We start from the raw sequence: 27,692 nt of genomic DNA, 5'->3' as shown, positions 1-27,692 counted from the left end.
TATACGTCACTGTGTGTATGTGTGTGCGTGTGTTAACAGTACAAAAATAGAGATTGCAAGCATATCGCCCTCTGCAGGTGCAATTCTAATGGTGGCGCTTCCTCCATGGGCTTTGCCTATCTCGGTTTCTTCCCATTGAAATTGCATAAGACACGTGGTGATTGAAAGCGTTCTGTTATTGGATTAAGTGCAGTAATTTTTTTAGTACAGGGAGACAGCGCCACCGACCCTGTATTGCACATGTGCAAGACGGCGAGGATTGAGAACAGTGAGAAAGCGTGAGAGAGAGAGTGCGAGAGAGCACGGAACAGTGAGAGAGCGTGAGAGAGAATGCGAGAGATACAGACAGAGTGAGCTAGATGCAATAGGAATTTTGAACTTAACAATTTTAATTATCGCAGTTACACCAATTAGGAAATATTAATATATTTGGAGGAAGCCTTAGTATTAGGGAGGTAGGAGAGGAGCTCCTTATTTTTTTTTTTTTTAATCAACAACTTAACTATTATAAATTTAAAATTGTAATTTTTAGTATTAAATTCTTAATAAAGCCAACTTTTGTTTGTATAAGTCAGTTAGTTTTCAATGTTGTCATAACATTTGTGCTTAATTGTTATGTCTTTTTCTTCTTCTAATTACATTGGTGGTTAAATGCAGAACAAGGAAGCACTAGCTATGGTGTAGCTCATGTAATATTAATATATCATTTAATTATATTCAATTAACTATAATTCTCATAAAAAAACTATTTAAAACAAACAAGCAAACATGCAATTGTTTTATTAATACAGTAGATTATATTACATTATTATTTTGTTTATTACAGTAGATTACCAGCAGTGAAACAGTAAAGACAGGGAGACAGACCAGAGAGAGAGAAGGAGGGATTGAAAAAGACAGAGTAGACCTCACCATCAACCTGTGAGCTGCTCTGTGACACCCTTATATACACAGGTAGGCTCCTCTGACACACACCAACACACATAAGAGTGCCGTACAGTTGGGTTCAGCCACAACTCAAACTCACTAATTCTCCACTCGCGCTCCCGCCTCCCCTGCCACAGGCCTCACCAGCTGCCACTGAGGGCATCCTATTGACCGAGCACTTGAGGTTTTAATAACTCTGCTTGTTTTGGGAATACGTAACGTGATTGCACGATGGGCAGGCAGCACACATGATGCACGGAACAGCCAATTGCAACTACAATTTCAAAAACTTTTTTTTTGCTGAAAAAAAAAAGTTTAATCATCTAAATCCTTTGAACTATCACAAACTGGAATCAATCATGGGGTTTGGAAATAGTCTTGTTCCTCTGCTGCATACTAAACCCGAGGATCAGCTGATCCCCAGCTCCTTTGTTCGTTGCAATTGGAAATAACTCAATCCACAACTGGGGATGATCGTCAATAAAGTACTGTAACAGCTAGTCTGCAACTTAGTACGCTTGATGCGTACTAACTCTGAATGTTCATTGCAATTAACCCAATATGTCTTTCATATGGTTAAGTTGTCTAATAGTTGCCTGCCCATGTTTTGGTTTTGTATTTTTCCCTTCCTCATTTCCTCATTATCTACTTGTGTATTTCACAGTCTTTTAATTGACTTATTTCTACACCTGCTTTCAGTTGGAGCATTTTTATTGGAAACATTTGATCTTATGTTTGTATTTGTTGTTTAAACTTTCAACATATTACTAATCATTCTCCATTATTCTGCACCTTATATTTACGTGACCACAGCATTAAAAAAATGTTGCCAAATAAATCATGGAAATCACAAACTAAGATCTATATGCAACTAGAAGGGGTGTCCATTGAGATTGTGCCATTTATTTAAGAAGCAAAATGCATGGAATAATTAACCATTTATAAATTTATAATAATACTATAGTCTGTCCTAAGGCATACATTGGGCAAATGGTGTACACACAAGGGGCGAGCCTAGGGGCTGACAAAGCAATGACCATAGTAAAGAGAAGCATACAAACTGCCAAAAAAAACCTGCAGAAATGTTCCTTGTCAAATATAATTTTTTTCTGTATACTATCAAAATACAGAAATAGAATGTGGGTAGGTAAATTACCATGTGGTTGAATTCAGTTGTAATGTCCAATGCTTCAACATTTGCCTGTCAGTTCTAACAATCTGTATACCATGGGAGTGATTTTAAATCTGCCCTCTCTGAAGTACCCAAATGGGCTGATATAAAAAAATCTGTTGGCATTTGTATTTGCTGTGGTTTAGATCAATTGAATTGACCACACTGTTGGATTAACCATGTTACCTAAGGTATGTCTACCTCTCTGGATACGCTGTCACACTATAAACTAAGCTGCCAGCACCCTGCTACTACCGGCAGCAGCGGAGGGTATGAATGTCATATACAAGCTCTCATACTGATAGCAATAATTTCTTATTTACGGCCTTGGGTAGGGATAAATAGTAATGATATGCTTGTTTTAATTATCCCATTGTTTTTTTTTTTCAGGTCTTAAGATGCACTCCACAGCCTCAAAACCATCCAACAGAACGATAGGTGCCCTTCATGTAAAAATATGTCCCGGAATGAATCATTATGCATTTGAACATTGGTACTCTCTCATCTTGATAACTTGCTGCTGTTAAATACTCACCATCTTTAAAATGGCTGCTTGCAACAGCAGTTTACTGGTGGCTTGTGAGCTGCAAGACTCCAATACTTCAAGCCTCTCAGTTGTCGGATATACAACTATGCCCATTCATCTAAGGATATTGTTGGCAGCAGTCATGACAGGTATGGTTGTCATCAGTTTCTTAGGCAATGCTATAGTCTGTCTGATAGTCTACCAGAAACCAGCCATGCGGTCTGCCATCAATCTGCTTTTGGCAACCCTTGCCTTTTCCGACATAATGCTTTCCCTCCTTTGTATGCCTTTCACTGCTGTTAGCATTATTACCGTCGACTGGCAATTTGGAGTCTATTTCTGTAAGATATCGGCAATGCTCTACTGGTTCTTTGTCCTGGAAGGAGTTTCGATACTCTTAATCATCAGTGTTGACCGCTTCTTAATCATCGTTCAGCGACAAGACAAACTCAACCCATACCGTGCCAAAATAATGATCACCGTTTCTTGGCTACTCTCGTTTTGCATCTCTTTCCCATCAGTGGTGGGCAGCACTGTTGTGGATGTGCCAACCCGGGCTCCCCAGTGTGTTTTGGGTTATACAGAGTCCCCTGCAGACAGGGCCTATGCTGTTCTGCTGGTGGTGGCAGTTTTCTTCATCCCCTTCAGTGTCATGCTGTACTCCTACCTCTGTATCCTCAACACGGTGCGCCGCAACGCAGTGCGAATTCACAACCACGCAGACAGCTTGTGCCTGAGCCAGGTCAGCAAACTAGGCCTCATGGGCTTGCAGCGGCCCCAACAGATGAATGTAGACATGAGTTTCAAAACCAGAGCGTTCACCACCATTCTGATCCTTTTCATCGGTTTCTCCATCTGCTGGCTGCCCCACACAGTGGTGAGCTTGCTGTCTGTGTTCAGCCATCGTTTCTACTACAGTCCATCCTTTTATGTCATCAGTACTTGTGTGCTCTGGCTGAGTTACCTGAAGACCGTCTTTAACCCCATTATATACTGTTGGCGGATTAAAAAGTTCAGAGAAGCATGCATGGAGTTCATGCCCAAAACTTTCAAGATCCTCCCCAAAGTGCCTGGCAGGACCAGAAGGAGAATACGGCCAAGTACTATTTATGTTTGTAGTGAACATCAGTCTGCTGTTTAAAAAAGAGCCCTTGGCAAAAGTACCAATTTAATGCTTAATTACTACCTTTGTGTTAGCACTGCACTGCACAAGTACTACTGCCACTCATAACAATTAAAAGCAAGCAGTTCATAGTATCCAGTAGTTTAAGTGGACTATCTCTATATAAATGACTTATTTTCTGATAAAAAAAAAAAATACATCCTATGTGAAAAATAAATGTTGGTTGTAAGTGGTGGATAGTTTTCTACCTTTTTTGGTGGCCTAACCCAGTGTTTCCCAACCCTGTTCCTGGCGGCACACCATGTCTGCTGATTTTCATTCCAACGCAGTACTCAATTGCTTAATTGAACCGTATCAAAAAACGAAGAGATTGAAAATAATGCCCAGTTAAACACTTTATTGGTTCAATGAAGGGTTCAATTAAGCAATTGAGTGCTGCATTGGAACAAAAACCAGCAGACACGGTGTGCCGCCAGGAACAGGGTTGGGAAACACTGCTCTAAACATTATATAATGAAATGCATTGTTCTGGAGCAAAGAAAAGGTAAAAGAAATATCCCACAATAAACAGAATTTACAAAAGTAAATCAAGTCTTTGGAAGTTATGATAAATTCCAATAAGAATAAAAAGGTATGTAGTTTATTAAAAAATAAGTCTTCTTTAAACTGCTTGGATATAAATGAATCATAACCGGTGTGCTACTTAACTCAACACTGCAGACCTGTAAAAAAAAGGCTTGATGTGATGTGTAAATGACTTTAGTGTGACTACATTTTCCCTTATTAGACATGGAAACAAATGCAGACAGACCAAGTTCACGAGTTTGATTTCAGGGAGACCTTCATGGGGACCCGGCGCTACTGAGTTTAAACATTTTTTTTACATTTGTTAACTCTACAGAAATACTTCATGGGTATTTATAGAGCAAAACACAAAGATAAAATACAATAACTCAGAAATTGGACTATGGAACAATGGTCAATGGTGCTTTGGACTATTGATGGATGGACAACGACACCTGTGCCTTCTGCCAGTTCTGTTGTTAATTCAATGCTTGTCTTCTTTCTATTCCTTAAGGATATTATCTTCAAGTACTGCTCATCCTTGTTAGACAACTTTTTGGGTCTTGGGTTTGTCAATTACAGATGATGTTTCTCTGTACTTGTTGAATATGCTTCGGATACCACACCTTGAAAATCAATTGATGCAAGCTATTTCACTCAATGTTTTTCCTTCTCTATGCAAGTCAAGGTTGCTATAATAGTAGAAAACACTAGTGGAGGCTTTGTGTAAATTGTTGATGCTCATAATACATCAGAGTAGAAAAATGCAACATGTCTAAGACTTTTGCACAGCAGTGTGTGTGTATATATATATATATATATATATATATATATATATATATATATATATATATGGATGAAGGCTATATTTGCATCCTGATCCATTCTAAAAAAAAAAAAAAAAGGCATAATGCCACAGTAATGACATCAAAAAAGTGATAATTCCACTAGAGGAAAATACACTTGAACTTTGACCCATTCGACTCCTCAAAACCATCACTTTCAATTCAAACACAAAATGTCTTGTTTTCAATCACTCGACAACACTCACAGTACAAAAATGTTCACTAATGATCAACAAAATGAGAATATGTTAAAAAAAAAAGATGTAAAGCTGGTACATTCGTATCTCAGAGAAACGGATAACGACATAGAACGTCTGTACAGCACTGAAACACTAGGTTTAAAAAAAACAAACTGTACTGCTGAACCTCGTCTTCTTTAATATTAGCATCACAAGGGTATCCATGTATTATAAAAAATAATAGATAGGCCTCTTCAGTGAATTACAGGAAAACAATTCCATCTCGGGTTTCTGTGACAGTTTATAATGACTCGACCTTCGGTCTCATAATTTATGACGTCACAGAAACCCTCGATGAAATTATTTTCATATATATTATATATATATTTTTTTTTTAACAATGGTGTTTCATTATTACTTTGAGCTTCAGTTTTGTCCTTTGACACCATTTTACAACCATGATTGATCAGAACTATAGCTATTGCGGTACATTGACGGTCAGGTTACTGACAAACCAACTCTCAGAACTAATAATTATGCATGTACCTTGTTTAGCATATGCTAGCATGTTTGGCTCTCATGCCTCGACTGTTTGATGTTTGTAAGTACAGTAAACTTTTAGAGAGACATGGAGAGTGCATTTAGGCTTGTATTTCTGTAAGGTTTTCTATCATTTTCGGCAGGAGGAAGAGTGCTATGCGGATCAGAGAGACTCTCAGAAGTTATGGGAGACTTGGGTTGTCTGCAATTCAATTAGCTGCTTAGTGCCAAACTATTTTAGTTGGTTTCAGGCTGTTAAAAAAAGACCAAAAAGTATATTCAATCTTACATGAAAGTGTGGTATAAATAATTTTTCAGATTCTGCAGATCAAATGTTAGGATATCTAACAGATAACAAATATTAGGCCGCTAAGCTAATGTCAAGGATAAAGAGAGTGTGATATTGTTAGGATTTTAGCTGTCTTTCTTAATTAAAAAATGCTGTTTTGAAAGGGAAAATATAACTATGAAGTCTATTGGCGTTGCTTTTGACCACATTTACTTGTAGTCAGTACTGTTTTTAAACAATTTTGTATTATTTTACATTAATGTGAGTTGTAGGTTATTGTAAATTTCATTCAAACGCAAAAAGTGTTACCTTTATTTATGAATGTGTTGTAAAATTTGTAAATGTGATATCTAGTTTTGTTTTCTTTAAGTGTACATGTCATTTAAATCATTAACCAAAATGAAAAACTGTACATTTTTTAAATAAAGGCTTTTCTCTGACCATGACAAATGCATTGTATTTGTTTATTTAAAAGAAACTCCTTTAGAGCATTCAAAATAACTGGAGAAGAAAAATCTTTGTTGAATTGAATTGGAAGGTAGAACAACAATCTCATTGGAAATATGGTGAAAGACATTACAGTTACACCTTTTGGCCACTGCAAGGATTCCAACAAGTCCAGTTCCTTCAACTAAAAATATGCTTACAATTCAAGACCTGCAAGTCATGCTTATTCTCCTACAGTAAAGAATGGAACTCAGCGTGGATGAGCCTGCTTCAAATTATTCTGGAGTTCTAAAAGGAAGGGAGGAAGACAAGAACATGGAGCACTGTACATAAAGCAGAAGATTGGAGGTGGAGGTTAAGGTTCAGTGAAGCGAAGTGATGTAGTAGGTTAATTACTTTCTGAAGGGCTGGGTTAGTTCACAAGTAAAATGCGTATTTGGCTCAACAGTAGTCACAAAATTGCCACACTATGCAATTTGGCATTGTGGCTTTATTTACTGGATTTTGCCAAAATTAATGTTACACTGATGAAGGGGGATTTATAGTAAATCTTCTAAACTCATAGCAGAAGTTTCAGTTCTATTGTAACACATAATATTTGGTTTATTTTTTTCTTTAAGGAACCTGGAAAGCATTTCTATTCACTGCATTGGCACTGTACTGTCAATGAAAAATAGCAATAACCTACCACATTCCATTATTATTATTATTATTATTATTATTATTATTATTATTATTATTATTATTATTATTATTATTAATAATAATTTAGCAGACACTTTTATCCAAAGCGACTTAGAGACTAGGGGGTGAACTGCACATCAACCACTGCTGTAGTTATTTACAATAGGACCTTGGTTTTACCTCTCATCCGAAGGACAATACCTTTCCACAATCAGCCTAGACACATGGGCTTGCATGTGTCAGCAGTATCAGTTTTGATATGAAAATCACTTTGAATGTAAGTTTCAACTTGCAGATAATACCGTATAACACTGTAGTTAAATTTTGTATTCAAGTGTTATCCATAAAACAATGTTGGACCAATATTAAAAACAGTAAACTTAAAATAATGTTCAAAAATGTTAAAAAAAGGTATTTTTTTGTATGTACATAAAAGGTTAAATGATTAAAAAAAAAATCAGGACGTTTCTGACAAAAGCCCTTCAGATGTCATGATTATGTCAGAATAGAATGTTAATTGGATGTTCATTAGAATATTCTTAGAATGAACATTCTGTTCTGACAATCATGACATCACCCATGTAAAGAGTTTCAGAAGAGTGGCCCTCGTACACCTCCATTTTGCTGGTGGCAATATCACTTGGTTCATGCATCTGTCGCATGGGTGTCCTGTTTTTGAAGTGCTGCCTTCCCACCCTCTCCATGTTACTATGAATGCGAAAATACCTGTCATGCACCTGAGTCTCACAATCGACCATACATATCTACTTCCCCTCATGTTGCACTGCGTGCAGCTCCCCACCCCCACCCAACAAACTGACAGCACATCAAACATGTGGGTGCCACACTAGACTGACCATGGCAGTGGAATTCTTACAGGTACAGTGTGTTGTTGGTGCCACCCCTACCATATGCATCTGTCTCCTACTAGACCTGCCTGAGCAGTGCTTAGATATACACGCAGTGCCTCCCCCTCCCCTATGGTGCCCAGCATGCAGGCATCTCCCCAACACACTGGCATGGCAGTGGACCATGATGATGGATGTCTCTTTTGTTATCCACAGAGTTGCATGGCTGTCTGTGGTTGCTTGTGTTAAAACCCCTAACATCGCATTTCGCATTACAAGTCTCTCAAAACATTAAGTGTAAAAAAAGTATTTGGTACAGAATCCGTTATTCAGCAGATCTATATTCTTAATCTACTTATGCTTAAATGACATTTAACTTTTTAGATACGTCAAGGTCATACGGGTTGATTACTTCATTGAAGACCAAATTTGCACAAACATCCTGCACCTTATGACTCATTTAAGGTTTTGTGTTTTCCACTCCATTTCCAGGATATCCCAAGGCTTTAAAATCTATTTTCTACCTCTTAAATAGATTCCTGTTGTTCCTGCAAATGTCACTGGGCTAAGTTAGACCATACCTGACCTGGAGGAATTTCACATAATTTGTTATAGAACATAATGGATATGAATAAAAGCCCTACCTACACCTTACAACCCAATGTGTTGCCCATTTCTGGTACACAATAGTGCCCCCCTCCCCCACCAAAACCTACCTTGCCCTTCTTTAATTCTGGATAGGACACTACAATAGCACTAGAAACATTCTGGTTAGTTTAAATAACACCACTGCCTCCTAATAACACCAACTGTAATCTCAATCCAGTAGTATAGCTGGTCCAATGGTCTAGCCCTGGTTATTCCTAAAATGGCTTATAAAGTTATTAAGTTTGTATTAAATGCAATTAAAAGTATTGGTTCATTATATATACAGTGGTTTGCAGAAGCAGTCACCCCCCTGCAAAGTTTTCACGGTTTGATGCTTTCAAATTAGAAATACACAAACTACTCCACATTGATAAAGTTAGAAAATGCATATAGAATATAATTAAGTAAGATTTACAGAGAAAAACAGATTAATCTCAGGTGCATAATATTCAACCCACTTTGCTACTGCAACCCTAAATCAGCTCAGGTGCAAATGATTTGTTTGAAAGGTCACAAAATTAGTGAAATGGTTTCAGCCTGTGTGTACCTAAAGTGGTTTAACTTGTAGATAATTTCCCTCAGGTATATAAAGACTTTCAAGCTGCAACTCACATAGTGAGCCAACAAAGTAACCACGAAGACCAAGGAGCTTTCGAAACAAGTCAGGGATAAAGTGGTAGAGGGGCACAGAGCAGGAGAAGGGCACAAGAACATTTCAAAGGTGCGGATTATCCCTCTCAGCACAGTGAAGTCCATCATTAAGAAGTGGAAGATGCATCATACCACCCAGACACTACCCAGATCAGGTCGCCCTCCCAAACTGAGCAGCCAGGCAAGCAGGAAACTGGTTTGGGATGTCACTCTGAAGCCAACAAGACTTTGAGAGATCTGCAAAGTTCTGTGTCTGAGATGGGAGTCAGTGTTCACACATCAACAATAAGCCAGTCCCTACACAAAGCTGGCCTGTATGGATGGGTGGCAAGAAGAAGCCATTACTCAAAAACACTCATAAGAACATAAGAAAGTTTACAAACGTGCGGCCATTCAGCCCATCTTGCTCGTTTGGTTATTAGTAGCTTCTTGATCCCAGAATCTCATCAAGCAGCTTCTTGAAGGATCCCAGGGTGTCAGCTTCAACATTACTGGGGAGTTGGTTCCAGACCCTCACAATTCTCTGAATGTCCCTTTATCTAATCTCCATTTGTGACCCCTGGTCCTTGATTCTTTTTTCAGGTCAAAGAAGTCCCCTGGGTCGACATTGGCCATACCTTTGAATGTTTGAATCAGATCGCCACGTAGTCTTCTTTGTTCAAGACTGAATAGATTCAATTCTTTTAGCCTGTCTGCATACGACATGCCTTTTAAGCCCGGGATAATTCTGGTTGCTGTTCTTTGCACTCTTTCTAGAGCAGCAATATCCTTTTTGTAACGAGGTGACCAGAACTGAACACAATATTCTAGGTGAGGTCTTACTAATGCATTGTAAAGTTTTAACATTACTTCCCTTGATTTAAATTCAACACTTCTCACAATATATCCAAGCATCTTGTTGGCCTTTTTTATAGCTACCCCACATTGTCTAGATGAAGACATTTCTGAGTCAACATAAACTCCTAGGTCTTTTTCATAGTTCCCTACTTCAATTTCAGTATCTCTTAAAGCACGTATGGAGTTTGCGAAAAAAGCATGTCAATTATACTAGACATGTGGAAAAAGGTTTTGTGGTCAGACGAGACAAAGATTAAACTTTTCTGTCTAATTTCCAAGCATTACGTCTGGCGCAAGCCCAACACTGCACATCACCCAGTCAACACCATCTCAACTGTCAAGCATGATGGTGGCAGCATCGTGTTACGGGGATGCTTCTCTTCAGCAGGTACTAGGAAGCTTGTCAGGATAGAGGGGAGAATGGATGGTGCAAAGTACAGGCGAATCCTTGAGGAAAACCTGTTTGAGTCAGCCAAGACTCTGAAACTGGGAAGGAAATTCACATTTCAGCAGGACAATGACCCGAGGCACAAACCCAAAGCCACACTGGTGTGGCTGAACAAGAAGAGAATTAATGTTCTTGAGTGGCCCAGTCAAAGTCCTGACTTGAATCCAATCGAAAATTTATGGCGAGACTTGAAGATTGCAGTCCATCGACGATCCCCAACAAACTCATCAGAACTGGAGCAAATTTCTTGTGAAGAATGGGCAAAAATGTCACCATCCTTGTGCAAAGCTAGTAGAGACTATCCAAAACGACTCATAGCAGTAATTGCTGCACAGTGTGCTTCTACCAAGTACTGACTTAAGGGGCTGAATATTTATGCAACCAGTAAATTTCATTTTGTACATTTTCTTTGCAAGTTTTGTTGACATTTAACCTCCTCCTCATATAACAGTGTTCAGTTTAACCACTACAGCTTTGAATAAAAAAAAGTTTGTTTGAAAAACTGCGCATACATTATTTATAAGTCAACAAAATGTGAAAACTTTGCAGGGGGGTGAATACTTCTGCAAGCCACTATATATGTGCTACTAAATTAGAAATAAAACTTATCACAATTAAACTGTATATTCAGTGTATCAGATGAAAAGCAGTAACCAGAAAACTAAAAAAGTGGCCACAAAAGTAAAATAGAATAAATGTACATGAGTTTATTAAAATGAACATCTTTACATTTGTACATTCCACATATAATAGCTTAGATTTACAATGCAACAAGCCGTGTATGTGTGTGTGTGTGTGTGTGTGTGTGTATATATATATATATATATATATATATATATATATATATATATATATATATATATATTGTTTAGCAGGTATAAAGATTGCAACATATAAAACAATGGAACTGTAAGTAGTGTATTAGCAAGCCAATTGGAAGTCATTTTTAAAGCACTGATATTATTAAGAACATGGTTTGGACTGAAATACACATTCCAGTTTACCCTGTATAAAACCACACAAGAATAGCGAGCAGGAGTGTAAAAAAAAAAAAAAAAAAAAAAGCTTAACTTTGGTTTATGTTTCATTAGGGGATCTTTCTACAGTGAACAATGGTAAATAATCACTGAAGAAGAAAGGTTATTTTGTGTAAATTAAGACAAGAATTCAAAGAATCATGGCTTGGCAAATTAATGGTTAATGAGTCACATATCTTTTGGTAATTTGAATGAAATAGCCACTGTCGTTCTACAGTTTTAAAAATGAATTCATTAAAATGACAATTTGTCAAAACACAGAAAAAAAATACCTTTGTTGTTTTGAGAATGGACTATTTACTTGTATACTTGTACCTAAAAATACATGCTATATAAAACAGTGCCTTAAAAATAGTCAAATTTCCCCAATACATATTTTAAAGGTGGTTTCAACTTACACTATATTGATCTACTGCCCCATAAAGACACTGAAAATACCTTCCAGAAGCAGATTTTTCAAAACTGGATACACATAGTATTTGGAGTAGATACATTTCTAGGAACAGTTATTAATGTCATTTTTTTTATAAGCGGTTAGTTTACAATAAATGGGCTTGCATATGCATTTATTAACCAAATAAACATAAAAAGATGGACAGCTGTTTAGGCTTCAATTGTCATGCATAAGCAATGGATAACTGCAGCCCGATTAATGCTATAATTCATTATTCTGACATCACAGTCGTAGTTCACTGTTCTTATGTTTGAAGAGTGAACCATTACTTTTTCAGAACTGTGAATTTAACTTTCCTGTTAAATAATGAAATACGTAGTGCTGTCACAAAAACTATTTCATCAAATATATATTAAAATATTGCTGTACATCTCACTTAAACTTTTTCATTCAATATTTATACTCTTTAATTCAAAGTTTGCTTTTCTCCTTCTTTATTTAGAGAACAATCCATGTATTCTAACATAATGCCATGGAAATAAATCCAAGTTTGAGCTTTGGGGTTGTGGTTTCACAATAATGTTTTTTGTAAATTGTTGCAGCCCATGTATTATGCTGTATGCATTACCCACTGATCTACTCAAGGTCATCATATTTTGTAATTTTAATGGAAGAAATGAAAATCTGAAAGTTACTTCTGCATTATGACTTGTACATACAAACCAGAACAGAGTGAAAGGCTTGCAGGTTACAGCTGTTAGTAAATTAATTCCACATTGCAGGATCTGATATTGATTGAATACAACTTGCATGTCTGATCTGACCACTTATGTGTTTAGTTTAACTTGTGTGTGTCTATTGTACATAATTTCTGTACAATTTAACCTACCATGTAACACAATGAATACCTGACACAAATGTGCTTCCCTTGACTCTTACTATCCTGGCCTGTGATGGGTTCAAACCTCATCATAGGAAAAAAAATAAATAGATTCAACCACTGCCCTAACATGTTTACACCACCGGTCAATAGTCTCGGTCTGTCATGTGATTGTCGGAGAAAAATTTTGCTAACTATACGATATGAACTTCAAAAACATTTACTGTTATTTATTTATTAACTTATGCTGAATCAGCTATATTTAAAAATATATAAAAGTCATATTTACTATCCAATCTTGCTTCACTTATTTTCTTGACTGATTCATAAATTAAATATGTACTGCAGACTCAGCCACAGTGAAAAATGAAATGTCCCTCGGGATGATGATTGTTACCTCCAGGGTGCAATGCCCTCAGCCTGCAGGTTCGGGCATCATAGCCCCGTCGGTAACAATTGTCTTCCCAATTTCCTACTATAGCCCTCCTCTCCAGTCTATATATATATATATATATATATATATATATATATATATATATATATATATATATATATATATATATATATATATATATATATATATGTATATGAGACAAGGAAGCAAAGCTTGTTTATTGTCTTTGAATTTATATTATTATTCCAATACCTAAAATATCAAAGAATTACACTTGCAATAATGGAACCAGCACAAGTGGCTCTTAAAAGGTCAGCTCAGGGTTCTCACCCCTGCTGTAGCAGTGGACTCAACATAACATGTTTGATAGGGTATGCAGTGTTTGAAGTGTCTGTCCCTTCTCACTTGTCAAATAAACACATTGTTGTTATTTTGACAATCAGGATTATTGATAATGTATTCAATCAGTTTGCAATACAATATACATTTATAACAAAGTATTCAAATTGAATCACGTTAGCAAGCTGAGAACAAACATTCAATGGTTAAATAGGTTATACTGCACCTTTTAAAATGACGCCTGGTTCAACCTTTTGGAAACACGTTCAATAATCCATTACAACAAAAAGATAATAAAGATCTAAAATCATTGTAACTTCTTTACCACCCAGTCCCTTCTGAGGGTTCTATTCAGGTTAAATAAATACATTTGGTTCTGACATCATAACCAGAGTTAAAATATTCAGCTCTGCACAAGATGCAAAGTGTAACACGTCAAAATAAGATAGTGCCATGCTTGGCATGATATAGACCAGTTCTGATTTAAATGAAGGGTATAGAGGGTAAGGTAGTGTTGAAAAAAAGAGAAGAATCGGATATTATACAGTGGTGTAAGACAGTATAACAGTATACAGTTATAACTCCATGAGGGGGTCAGATAAAGTTGTAATCATCAAATGTTTTCTGAGAAAAGAGCCTTAAGTGTTTCATGTGCTTATAAAAGTGTATAAATATGTCACAAAGAGATTTCAGATATAATGGGAATAGTTTTCATGATTCTACCCATACAGCTTCAAACAATCATAAAATATTCAGTAGTTAAAGAAACTTCATTGAGGTGTATGTGCACATGGAGGGGGTTACATGTTCTTAGCTGGGTAAGGTAGGACAAGCACTACAGCTGAAACTTTGTCCAACCTTTTGTCTACCTTAATATGTCAAACTGAATGCTTAGTCCTACTGAAACCCTGCAAGTATATGGCACAAATTGGAAGATATGATGTTGCTCTTACATTTCACTTGAAGTAATCATCAAAGGATAATGTGAAAAAACAAAAAAATCCCTGGATGCTTAAATGGACAAACACTTTAGTGTTAGCAAATTAATAGTAAAAAAGGAACAGGTGGGACCAACAGATTTGAAAGGTAGCTCTATGCAAAAAGACATTGAAAAACAAACTTGTTGAAGTACTTGACTAGGAGACATTAGTGCTGGGACAAAGACCGGTATCAGAACAATTATTATTATTTTACATGTATTCAAAACACAACAAAAAAATGTCTGTGTCTGTCAGATATAACACAGTGACAGAAATAAGAAATATGTATCACAATGTCTTTGGCCTTGTACAGATTTACCACCTTGCCAGAATTTACATGACAGTTTCTAAATTACAAGAGGGAAAACAGCTCTAGTCTGTGTGAGCCAATTTTGGTCCCCTATCTACTTCTGGCTGCTAAAAAACGTCCCTAGTATTTTAAACAGAGTCCAGATTAGGCTGCACACGCAACACTAGCTGCATCGCTACATACAAGTGAAGTTGCCAGTGCTGCTTCAGATACAGGAAGCGAGTCATTCGGGGTCCGTTTCTGTCTGCAATATGACACAAGTCAGGTACGTCACTCCAACTTGCAAAAAAAAATGATATAATCCTAGTTTTTGTTATGTGGAATGTAATAAAAGAGACATAAAAACAGTGAGCAAATACTGTCTTTTTTCATTGCACAATGCCCCCTTTTCCACATTTATTTATTTGAAGTGTTTATTCAAGTTAAAAATATATTTTATTACTTTGTGAAACGTGTCTATGGTCACATTGTTTATTGCGAAGACATGACAATGGCAGGGATTACATTGCTTTTACCTGAAATACACACAATATATATATATATATATATATTTTTTTTAACTAACTACTGTATGGCATCCTTTGTTTGGGATTTAATTCATCATGAGGGTAAAGTAAGGTTTTTCTTACTTCTGTGAGATTTTTCAACTTTAATACTGTGTTACATATAATGGCTTTGACGTTTTGCAAATGAACGAATATTGAACGGATATCCAAACATGAACATACCATGTTCATCCCAGCACTACTCGCCATATATATCCTTTCACTCAGCAAACTATAATCTGGTCTTCACTCCTGGACCAGTAAAAGCCCAATCCCTCACTGTTGACTTCACATTCGGAAGCCAAGTGAAATTTTGCTGTGCAGTACAAAAAAACAAAACAAAAAAAAAAACACAACATTAAAACGGACAATTGAATTTGAATGTGCCACCAATTGATTTGATCTGTGCATGAATACACCAGAACCACACAGTGTGGAAAGGGTGTCTATAATGTTTACACAGGAAACAAGGAACAAACATGTGCAATGCAGACACTGGAATCAATTCAATGTATCTAAATGCTGGTGGATCATACTACCATCAATCAAATTATAAAAGTAGGACCAATCCTGGCACTTTACTAACATTTAAAAGACAAGAGCGATTCTAAATACTCATGAGATTCACAGGCACCCTCAGAGATAGTTTTTTTTTTTTAATTAATTTTATAAAAGGACCCTTCCTTTAATTATTTCAACTATTTCGTTAGATCTAAAGCTGTTTAAGAAAGTTAAATCAGCCCACTGTTTAGTAGTACATTTACTGAGGGATTGCACACTTTTACTTTCAGTAACTAAGTGGTAGTGAAACTTCCTGTGCGGGTTGGAGATCATTTTGGAAGCAAGGTGAACTTGTTCCCTTGAAAACAAACAGTAACTAGTCCAAGAACACCTTCAATACCAAATTAAAGCCTAGTGTGAAATCGGTATCGTAAGGTTCTCTTGTCTTACTTTAAGGTGGCAATTTAGGTGGAGGGGATACATGGTGGGGTGAAATTAGCCCTGTTTTTTCTTTTAACAGAAAAGTAAATATTTGCAGTGTAATTTTAAGGAAAGTGTTGGGGGAAAACTGAACCCCCTTTGTTCAGTCATTCAGTTTCACTGTTTATATGGACAAGAACACAAAATAAATAACTTCTGGTTTATACAATACTTGTCCATACTGTATATAAAAGTTTTGAGTTTCCAGTGCTCAAAGTTCACATCTTAAAACAGTTTTTCTATCTGCTACCCCAGACTGTGGGCCTTTTCTTTGCAGACAGCAGCAGTATTTCTTCCCTTTCCGTTTCCATTTCTAAAGGGGGCGGGAATGTTCAGAGACATTATTAGGGTCTTTCAGGTGTGGTTGGAGGGGTTTGTAAAGTGCTGCTTACTTGCAGAGTCTCTGTTCCTCTTCGCTGCGCAGTGAATGTGCACAAGAATGCCGTTGGGATAACAAACAAATTCAGGCTCGCTGAAAGTGTTGTGACACAGCTGGCAGCCCTTTTTCTCAGACAGATTAATTAGACCTTTATATTTTAACTGAAAACAAAAAAAAGAACTATTAGTCAGAGTGCACAGTCATTTACGTTCTCTCTTTCAAATGTTGCTTGCTTGTAACTCTTAAGCTGACACATTTTGTCCTATACAATACCCAGTCTTGGGAGCCCTTGAGAATGGCTTGAGGACTTTTACTGTTCATGTCTTTGACTATGGCTTCAGGTGACAGGCCTTTTCAATCTGGTCACATGCAATTTCTCATGTACCAGAATAGATACATTTGTTTTACTGTTTCTGCAAAAAACAATTACTATTTCTAATTTTTGTAATCTGATATATCCATATACTGTATTTTTTCTGATCATTTTCAAAAGACAGTTTACAATTGCACACATTTGATGAAAACTGTTTACACTTAGACCAAGTTAAAGCCCCAAATAAATAAATAAATAAATAAATATACAGTCTAACTTCATTATAACGAACCCCCTTTTTTAAAGATCCAAGCAGTAAGAACCATTTTTTTTAATGGAAATTAGCCCTATTAAACAATCACTTTTACAAAATCTATCCGGATAAAACGATCTCGGTAGTGACTGACACTGAACTTTCTCCAGTGTGAATGTGTTATTCTCTCAGTGAAAACAAAGACCTTGGTAGGCTAATTCGAAGATAAGGCTGATTCATAGATAACCTATTGTAGTGCGAATCATGTGTGACGTATGCAGCTGTTCCCATCTTCACACAAACTGCAACCATGGCAACAGGTGTGAGGAGGTAACAAGATTGAAACAGCATGCATTTAGAAAAGCACGTAAAATATGAAGCAATCTACACTGGATATGTTTTCCAAGAGAAAGGGCACGTAATTACTGTATTCAGCATGTAAGTGTACTTTTTATTTTTTCATTTCTTTACTGTTTTCTTTTAAATATACAGTTTAAATGTTGATCAATGTGAAGTTGTCTTGAAAGAACTACTATATACTGTATAAAGACGTTCAATTCAATTTGGGTGTTTCTTCATTATTCTGATACAGCAAATTGCCAAACCCTATTATAGGGAACAACCTGATATAACAAACATTTCTCCAGGTCCTAGGGGGGGTTGTTATAATGAAGTTAGACTGTAAGTAAATAAATCAATCAATAAATAAATAAATCTTAGGCTGTGTTCACACTGGGTTCATTTAGAGGGTTTGGTCCACACTCGGTACGGTATAGTACATTTGGTGTGAAGTGTGAAGCACATTGCTATATTGTTTCATACTAAACAAACCAGACAAAAAGCAGTTTGAAATGGACCCAGTGTGAATGCAGCCTTATATATTTTCTTTACACTGAACTCTACATAGAGTCTCCTGGCCTCAACACTGACCTTCACTGGTCCAGACCTAAAAGCACTGAAAAAAGAACATCTATATTAAAGATGACCAGTATAGACCAACCACTTGCCCATAGTGTCTGATGAATACCCTGTACACATATTTCCAATGTTAAATTGCCTTAACCCTTTGCAGTCCATTTATTAAGTGCGTGTCAGGCGCGTCAGGGGCCAATTTATTTTCACACTCACAGTTAATTTTAGACACGCTGTTTAAAAGTATTTTTTTCCCCCACAGTCAAACGGGTTTAAAAGGCCCTGCATATCAACAAAGCACTCACTAGGCATCTCCAGCCCCGCCTCACCCTTTCATTCGCTATAGCTGTCACATATGCTAAGAAATAAAGAATAATAATAATAATAATAATAATAGTCAATCATCTCCTGATCACTCGTTTTATCACCAAACTCCTCAATAATGCGATCCAAGTCATTATTTTATTACTAAAACATCTCAAAAAAGCTCTGCAAATGTCCGTGATATTCTCTGAGCGCTGATGCAGTAACAGCCAGCTTGTTTCCTTATAGCCGCCGTTATCTGATGCCAGGGGCAAGGATGACTATTCATGAGATACGCCCATTTTGGTTTTTTGGGGGGGGTTTTCCGGCTTGTCACGGCTCCTGTCGCTCCCACTCGGCCATTGAATGGTTTTCTCGGCTTTTTCAGGAGAAAAAACGACAAGAAACCCATTTTTTGCTTCTTTTTGATGATGTCGGTCAGGGTCTGACATTGGACTGGATAGGAATAATTGCAATGTCGGACCAGGTCCGAGATAGGACCGCAAAGGGTTAAATGATATAAAGATAATTTCACTCACCTTCTCATGCTTGTAAATCGCATTTTCTGATTTTGCTAATCCCAAGGCCACTTGAGACATCCGTTTAGAATGCATGCTTTCTCTCATTGCTCCTCTCAGAAATGGACAGAGCAGCTGTATCGACCAGTTACCCGGAACAAGTCTTAAAACCCGGACTGCGTCAAACACTTCAGCATGGTTATTTAAAAGGTCTACCGCAGCCATTACTAATGTATCGTTATCGACAGCAGGGTCCATATATACTGCCAGCAGCATATGAAATAGTCTTTGCCTGTAAGACAAGTCTCTGCCTTCTGAGTTCCATAAGCAATAGTCCTCTGCTGCCTGGAAATCCTTCAGCTGGTGAACAAGGATGTGCAGGGCTTTGTCATGCTCTTCCAGCTTCCCGTACAATATGGCACACTCCAGGTTAAGATCTGTGTCTTTAATTTTACCTGTCAATATATCAGAGCAAACTATAAATACAGACTGGTTTGTGGGTTTTTTTTCTGCAAAGACGACATTACAAAAATAAAAATTTAAATGTTATAATAGGAAAACTGGAGCTTTAGTGGCACCTTCTGGTAATTCAGACCCTTGACTTTTTTTTTTTAATCTTTTCTAATTCCCCTGTTGTAGTTCTGCACTGACAAAAGATGAGGTTGGTTTTGTATCTGGGGTAAAACAGAGTTATACTAAAGACATGCAACAAACTTCAACCATAGGGGACATTAAGGATTAAAATGGTTAGCAGGTAGTGATTTAATTTAGAAAATAAGATAGAATGGAGTTAAATGCATTCTGTCGCAGGCTGCTCTTAAGCAGAGAGCTGTGCTAAATTGTGTTGCCTTCTTTTTTGACATGTGGACTAATCTTTGTCACCCACCTGTACCTCAGTAAACAGTAAAGCAGATTTGGCACAAATTGTGTTATGTGCATTTCTAAATAGATATAAACTCTCTCTGCCCAGAAAATAATGCATGGGGACTCAAATTGGTACAGTCTGACATCAGGAATGGTATTCAGTACCTTCAACAGAGTTTTCAAACAAAAGAATATGTTACTTTTTTAAAATAATTAATTTTTTATATATCTATCTATCTGGACACTGAAAAGGTAAAGATGTAGTCCCTGATGTTTTATATATATATATATATATATATATATATATATATATATATACACACACATACAGTGCCATGAAAAAGTATTTGCCACCTGTCTGGTTTTCTGCATTTTTGCATATTTTTGACACTGAATGTTATCAGATATTCAACCAAAACTTAATATTAGATAAAAGGGACCCTTAGTGAACAAAAAACACAAAAAATTGACACGCATTTCATGTATTCATTAAAGAAAGTTATGCAACACCCAATATCCCCGTGTGAAAAAGTAATCGCCCCCTTAGACTCAATAACTGGTTACACCACCTTTAGCAGCAACAACTGCAACCAAACGCTTCCTGTAGTTATTGATTAGTCTCTCACAGCGCTGTGGAGGAATTTTGGCCCACTCCTCCATGCAGAACTGCTTTACCTCAGTGACATTTGTGGGTTTTCGAGCATGAACTGCTCGTTTCAGGTCCTGCCACATCTCACTGGGGTTTAGGTCTGGACTTTGACTAGGCCATTCCAAAACTTTAAATTTCTTGTTCTTCAACCATTCTGATGTAGACTTGCTTGTGTGTTTCGGATCATTGTCTTGCTGCATGACCCAGCTGCGCTTCAGCTTCAGCTCACGGACGGCTGGCCTGACATTCTCCTGTAGAATTCTCTGATACAGAGCAGAATTCATGGTTCTTTCAATGATGGTAAAGCGTCCCCAAACCATGACACTACCACCACCATGCTTGACCGTTAGTATGAGGTTCTTACTGTGGAATGCAGTGTTTGGTTTTCGCCAGACATAACAGGGCCCATGTCGGCCAAAAAGTTCCACTTTTGACTCATCTGTCCATAGAACATTGTTCCAGAACTCTTCAGGATCATCCAGGTGCTTTTTGGCAAACTTGAGATAAGCATTTATATGTTCTTCTTAGTGAGCAATGGTTTCCACCTTGCTACTCTGCCATGAATCCCATTTTTGCCCAGTGTCTTTCTGATGGTGGAGTCATGAACACTGACCTTAGCCGAGGCAAGAGAGGCCTGCAGATCCCTGGATGTTGTTCTAGGGTTCTTTGTGACTTCCTGTACGATTTCACGCCTTGCTCTTGGAAAGATTTTGGCAGGACGGCCACTCCTGGGAAGATTCACTACTGTCCCAAACTTTCTCCATTTGGACAATATGGCTCTGACTGTGGTTCGGTGGAGCCCCAGAGCCTTAGAAATGGCTTTGTAACCCTTTCCAGACTGATAGGCATCAACAACTTTTTTCCGGAGGTCTTCAGGAATTTCTTTTGTTCGTGGCATGATGTGCCTCTAGAACCTGTGTGCTGACAACTTGATGGTAAGGGCCAAAGTTAGTCAGAATTATATTGGGCAGGGCTGGCCCAAATCAGGCCTGGTTGTTAACCAAAGTACTCAAACAGCTCACCCTGATTATCCCTTTAATTGGGTTGAGTTAACTGGGGGGGGGGGGGGGGGGGCAATAACTTTTTCACACCTGAAGATTGCATGTTTGATTACCTTGCACACCAAACAAATGAAAGAAGCACCAAACTTTGGTGTCATTTTTTCTCTCAGACTCCCTCTATATACTACTACAACCCACAAAAAAATCTGACAAAATACAATGTGAAAAATGTGCAAAAATATCAGAAAATCAGACAGGGGGCAAATACTTTTTCACGGCACTGTAGATCACGGTTATCTACTTTTTCATGACACTGTTGGATCTAATTTAGTTTATACAGCTGTGCCAGGAAGGAGTGGGAATAAATGCTACTAACATAGGTCTTACCTAGCACCAGTTGCACCCTATATAGGCAGGATTGTTGAAGGAGGCTTCTCAGTTTGGCTCTGGCTGTGCTCAGCTCTTCAGAGTGTTGGTCACTTTGAGAATGTAGCTGCAAGACTTCATCAAGGTACAGTACTGCTAGGTGAGTATGGAACTTCTCTTTCTACAGAAGAACAAAAGAAAAACAACTGTTCTTTTAGATGTATTGGTCAACTGATCGAGGGATCTACGTTGGTCCAATAACACCTAAATATACAATATATTTATGTATGTATGTATATTAATAAGATTCATTCTTAACAGTTTTTTTTTTATTTTATGTATTAACAATTTGATACGTTATACCTAAGGATGGGATTTTTTCATGGAGGAAGGGGGAAATGGTGTGTGTGAAGTCACAGGGATGAAAATTCAATTATGTCTTTTTAAATACAATATACCTACATAAAAAGTAATATCAGTCTGTCTATAAAAGTAGAAAAAAAATGAAAATGAATCAAAACATATTTTTTTTTATTTATTATGGTTTTCACAACATCAATGTGAACCGAAATGAAAATTCAACAATGTCTTTTTAAATACAATATACCCACATAAAAAGTAATATTAGTCTGTCTATAAAAGTAGAAAAAAATGAAAATGAATCAAATCATATATTTATTTATTTATTATGGTTTTCACAACATCAATGTGAACCGAAGTGACTTACTGATCACTTAATTCAAGTCTTTAATCCTGTAAACTGGTAAGCTTCACAGCGTATTCAACTACAAACAAAAATGTTTCTTTTATATAACATTTGGTGGGTTTTCATCCCAGCATTACAAGGCAGGAAATACACATTTAGATTTTTACATACCTTTAGAAAATAGTTCGAAAAGACCAGTTCAATATCTTGTCAACGTGGCATTTCAAGTAGATTAAAGTCACGGACACCCGTGACTTAATCCCAGCCTTATTTATACTATTTACTTTATTTATTTTGATAAAAAAAAAATCAAAAATAAATAATTGTAATTAATGTATTAATTTTAAACTCTACTCCCAGTAGCCCACAATTATCATTAGCATTAAACTTTACCTTTAGTTCCCTGATTTCAATGTGCCCGTTGGGATTGTTAAAATAGGGAAATTGATTTGATTTCCTTGATATCTCTTATCCATGGTTCTCGTGATGCACTGCTACAGAGTTGCTATGGTTGCTACAGTAAACGTGTGTGATGCGCTGGCAGTCAAAGTCGTATAAGAGATTGATGGGTAGTGAAGAAGCATAGATATCACAAAAGAGCATGCAGTAGGTAAACACTGGCGATTGTATCCAGCACAAAGAAGGTCACACATCAGAACGAACCACAGTCTTTGACATCTCTAAAAGCTCACACAGTACCTGAATCTTTCTGTCGAGCACAAGGTGCTCAAGGTACTGAGTGACAGCTTGGGAGTATTTGTGCAGGTACTTGATGATATCATCTGGATTCAATTTGCCTGCCTTTTCTTCATCCACAGGCCTTCTTGTGAAAATCTGAACACCAACCTAAAAACAGATTGTAGTTGTATTAACTGAGAGTGGACTGAACCCAATATCTGAACTTGAAATGTACAATGTTTGCTAAGCTTTACTTCTAAATCTATATTTCTACTGCCGATCAAAAAGAGATTTTTAATAAAAACATGAGGTGTGATGATGTATCTCCTTATCCCTTATGTTTCTCTTTTAATTTCTGAACCTAATTAAGTATTAATTATCTTTCATATCTACCTAACTATCAATCTCAAACATCTTTGTACCACAATATGACATTTAAATATTTTATATATAAATATGAAAAAAAAAATGACAACTTGTTTTATAAATACAATTTGCTTCAGTAAGCATCAGTTTGGTTAAACATTTGCGTTATTAGATCTCATTCACTTTTAATTAAAAAATCTCGGAAATTTTGATAGAAACATAACCGATGGGTTGCTGTATACAGTCATTTTTTCCTTTTCTTTTTTTTAAGCAGTGCTATGGTGATTTCATTCATGAGGACAGCCATGAACAAGCGACTCAACCCCTTCGGTTCCTAGTGAGTTATCCGGCTATCCTCATTTGTGGAGTAACGGCAAACAGCATTCACTGTACCAACCTTTTGATTTTTCTGCAAGGCCCAGTCTGCATATTTCCAGACCAGTTCCTGACTTGAGCAGAAGCTAAGAAAATCCACCACATACTCATACAGGTCTGGTCGGGTAGTATCTTGAAGTTCGCCCTTTACTATTCTCACCCACAACTGAGGAGCGACAAAGAGAAATCACTTTTACTGATGTCTACAGCTAAACATCTTGACATTAGAAGGTTATGCAGCACAGGCCAATTGTAACTTTTTAATTAAATCAATGGGGTCACAAAATGCTTCTCATTGTGTGTGTGTGTGTGTGCTACATGTGACAATTTCAAAGCTATAACTACTAAAGGATTTACTATGGTCTTTGAAAGTGCTTGTAATGCCTTGTAGAATTTTATATAATACTTACGTTGTATTTTAGTTCTAGTTACATCAAATCAACAGCAGCTTTCTCTTTTTCACGGTTTCTGGGACATTGCCTATGTGGAGGGTGAGGGTTAAACAACTTCTTTGTTCCTTATTTTTATGTGTTTCTTGCATTTGGTATAATAAAAAATTTAATTACAAAAAAAAAAACTGGAGTAAAGTGAAAATATGCCTTTTATTTAGGTAGATTTTAACAAAAAGATCTGTTACAATGCCTTCATTTGGTTTGAAACGGTAGTTAATAGTTTTACCTTGTGACAAATTATTTCTCCCACTTTACAGGAGACTTGTTGTGTTTCAGTACCCAATTACATAGTTCTAAATCTCTGTATGGACTGCTTTAAAGACTATCTTTGTACACAGCAGTACTGTGGCTGGTCTAATACGCTTTCATTGAACATTTAATTACTGATCACATCCCATGATATTTACAGATATCCCCATGGAGATTTAACCTTCACCAGCAGTGTTTGGTATGGATCACAGATTCTTCTTGCTCAGGGATTTTTCCTTTTTCTCTCTCCTGTCTAATCTCCTGTGTACACTGCATATACCCCCATCAGCTGCCTGTTCTTGCAATACACAACAACACTTACTACTTCATGTTTTGACAAAAGGAGCTAGACATAATTGGTGGTGGTACAGCATAATCATTTGTGATCTGCTTTCAAATACTGTTTGTTGTTAACTCAGGTTTTAGGCATACTACAAATTCAAATACGTCTACGGTCTCGGTTTGTGGACAAACACCGATGGGTCAAATAGTCTCTTCTTGTTTGTAATTTTTATTATGTTCTTATGAAAATCTATCTAACATGGGATAACGTTAGGTTACGGATGTAACCCTGGTTCCCTGAAAGAGAAGACGACCACCAACAATACTTTTGGGATATGCCTGTCACAGGTCAGGTATTCATTGAGCATTTTATGTCAGAGCTGCCGATAGGCCCCGCCAGGGAGTGACATCCTCCGGCGAGCGTGCAACCTCAAGGACCCTTGTGCCTAATGAAGGCATAGAGGGATATACCACATTAAGCTGGTAGAGCCTGGTGAAAGTATGCAGGGTAGCCCAACTAGCCGCAGTACATATGTCAGATAGTGAGGCTCCTCTAAAGAAGGCCCATGATGTAGCCACTCCTCTGGTAGAGTGCGCGGCCACCTGCCCAGGTGGGGGTAGGCCGGCATTAGTAAATGCAGTCGAAACTGTGTCCACAATCCAGTGAGACAGCTGCTGCTTTGAGAGGGCTTGACCCAGGGTCCATACACCATAACAGATGAAGAGCTGGTCAGACTGACGCAGAGCTCTTGTCCTCTCAATGCCCAAACCGGGCAGAGGGAGTTTAGTCTTTGATTTAGGGAGGAATGCGGGATTCGTACGTAACGATACCGTTTCCATCCCAGATGCGCATACAAGAGCTGTGCACAGACAGAGTCTGTAGCTCACTGACCCGCTTGGCGGAGGTGATGGCTAACAAAAAGGCTGTCTTCACAGAGAGGTGTTTCAACTCTATGGAACAAACGGGCTCAAAACGGGGCCTTAGTGAGAGCCTCCAGTACATGGTCTAGACTCCACTCGGACTTCCAGGTGGACGTAACCGTCGAGCGCCCTTCAAAAACGGGTCGCCAGGAAATGGGCACCTGGGAACACAGAGTCAACGGGGACACGGCATGCAGATATGGCAGCCAGGCAAAACTTTCAGCAGAGAAGGGGATTTTTCCACTTCCAACAGTTGTTGCAGGAATTATAGGATAGTTACTATAGGGCAAGTGATAGGGTCATGACCCCGGGTTAGAGACCAGTCTTGAAAATCTCTCCATTTGTAGTCATATAACGACCTTGTGGAGGAGGCCCTAACGTTTTGCAGTGTACTTACGACTGCGTCTGAAAGCCCTAAAGCGGACAGACGGTCCCGTTCCGGGGCCAGACCCATAATTGGAGTCTGCCCGGTTCTGGGTGCCAGAGAGTGCCTCTCACCTGACTGAGGAGATCCAGGTGTAACGGAATTTCCCTGCGCTGGCCTTGTAATAGCTGGCAGAGAGTCGAAAACCAGGATTCTCCTGGGCCATCTGGGAGCCACCAGGAGAACTGTCACCTTCTCTCTCCAGACCTTCTCTAGGAAGGCCAGGAGCAACAGAATTGACGGGAATGCATACAAGAGTGTCCTAGGCCACTCGTGGGCTAGTGGTGGAGGGAAAACCATAGGGGGCAGTGAGTCGTTTCCGCTGTGGTGAAGAGATCGACTCAGGCTTTGCCAAACCACTGGCAAATGCACTCCACTACCTGAAGTCCACTCCCTCGAGAGGAGGTCCGCCGCCCGATTCACTACTCCGGGAAGGTGAACAGCCCAGAGGGATAGCAGGTTCTGTTTTGCCCACGTCAATAGTCGGAAGGCTATACGATGTAACCCTGGGGAAAGAAGTTCTCCCTGATGGTTGACACATGCCACTACTGACATGTTGTCCATCTGGACCAGGACATGTCTCCCTTGGAGCGCCAGGAAAAATGCTGGAGAGCGAGGTGAACCGTTCGCAGTTCCAGCGCATTTATGTGCATGGATGTCCAGTGGCCCGACCAGGTGGAGCAGGGGGTTGGGCCTGTTGTCTGGCCAAATATTCCAGGCCATTTGGTCCTTAAAATCAGGTATGTCCGGTGCCTGCTTCGATTGTCTCGCTCGCTTAGCGCTCCACGCAGGAGAGTTGGGAGCAAGAAGCTGCGAGCATGAAGCGCCGGATCCTGAGCGCAGGGAATGCTCTGCGAAGGGCTCTAGGGTAATTGGATGATGGGGGAGACCGGGGCTCCCTGCGCTGCGGACGGTTCAGTCAAGCTAGCTGGAGAAGCCGCAACGGAAACCTGGCGAGTCTGCTATGTAGAACCCAAGGCTGGAGTGCTGCACAGATCTCGCAAAAGGAAGCATCTCCCAAGGCAGAGGAGGCGTGCTGCATGCCCAGGCACCGAACACAGAGGAAGTGCCTGTCCTCTGGAGGAAGCTTCCTG

The 27,692-nt window shown here is 38.3% G+C and overlaps 2 protein-coding genes across 6 annotated transcripts in view; one reads left to right on the top strand and one right to left on the bottom strand.

The window, feature by feature from the left end:
• Window positions 1-5,098, top strand: part of gpr45 (G protein-coupled receptor 45) — a 43,696-nt gene extending 38,598 nt beyond the window's left edge. The window contains exon 2 of the mRNA XM_034010450.3: window positions 2,489-5,098. Within this exon, the coding sequence (XP_033866341.1) occupies window positions 2,644-3,765 (1,122 nt within the window). The 5' untranslated portion in view covers window positions 2,489-2,643 and the 3' untranslated portion in view covers window positions 3,766-5,098. The remainder of the gene's footprint in view (window positions 1-2,488) is intronic.
• A 6,471-nt stretch (window positions 5,099-11,569) lies between these two features.
• Window positions 11,570-27,692, bottom strand: part of LOC117407342 (transforming growth factor-beta receptor-associated protein 1-like) — a 36,573-nt gene continuing 20,450 nt past the window's right edge. For 4 of the 5 annotated variants that reach the window (XM_059028807.1, XM_059028809.1, XM_059028808.1 and 1 more), the window contains exons 8-12: window positions 24,293-24,436; window positions 23,551-23,697; window positions 22,167-22,326; window positions 19,287-19,720; window positions 11,570-17,127 (exon numbers count right to left, since the gene is read on the bottom strand). In XM_059028807.1, coding sequence (XP_058884790.1) covers window positions 16,942-17,127; window positions 19,287-19,720; window positions 22,167-22,326; window positions 23,551-23,697; window positions 24,293-24,436 — 1,071 coding nt within the window. In that variant the 3' untranslated portion in view covers window positions 11,570-16,941. The remainder of the gene's footprint in view (window positions 17,128-19,286; window positions 19,721-22,166; window positions 22,327-23,550; window positions 23,698-24,292; window positions 24,437-27,692) is intronic. The other variant, XR_009329355.1, reaches the window with a different exon arrangement.

Source organism: Acipenser ruthenus, chromosome 8 (genome assembly GCF_902713425.1).
Source record: "Acipenser ruthenus chromosome 8, fAciRut3.2 maternal haplotype, whole genome shotgun sequence".
NCBI classification, from domain to species: domain Eukaryota; kingdom Metazoa; phylum Chordata; class Actinopteri; order Acipenseriformes; family Acipenseridae; genus Acipenser; species Acipenser ruthenus.
This window is presented reverse-complemented; position numbering and strand designations above follow the sequence as displayed.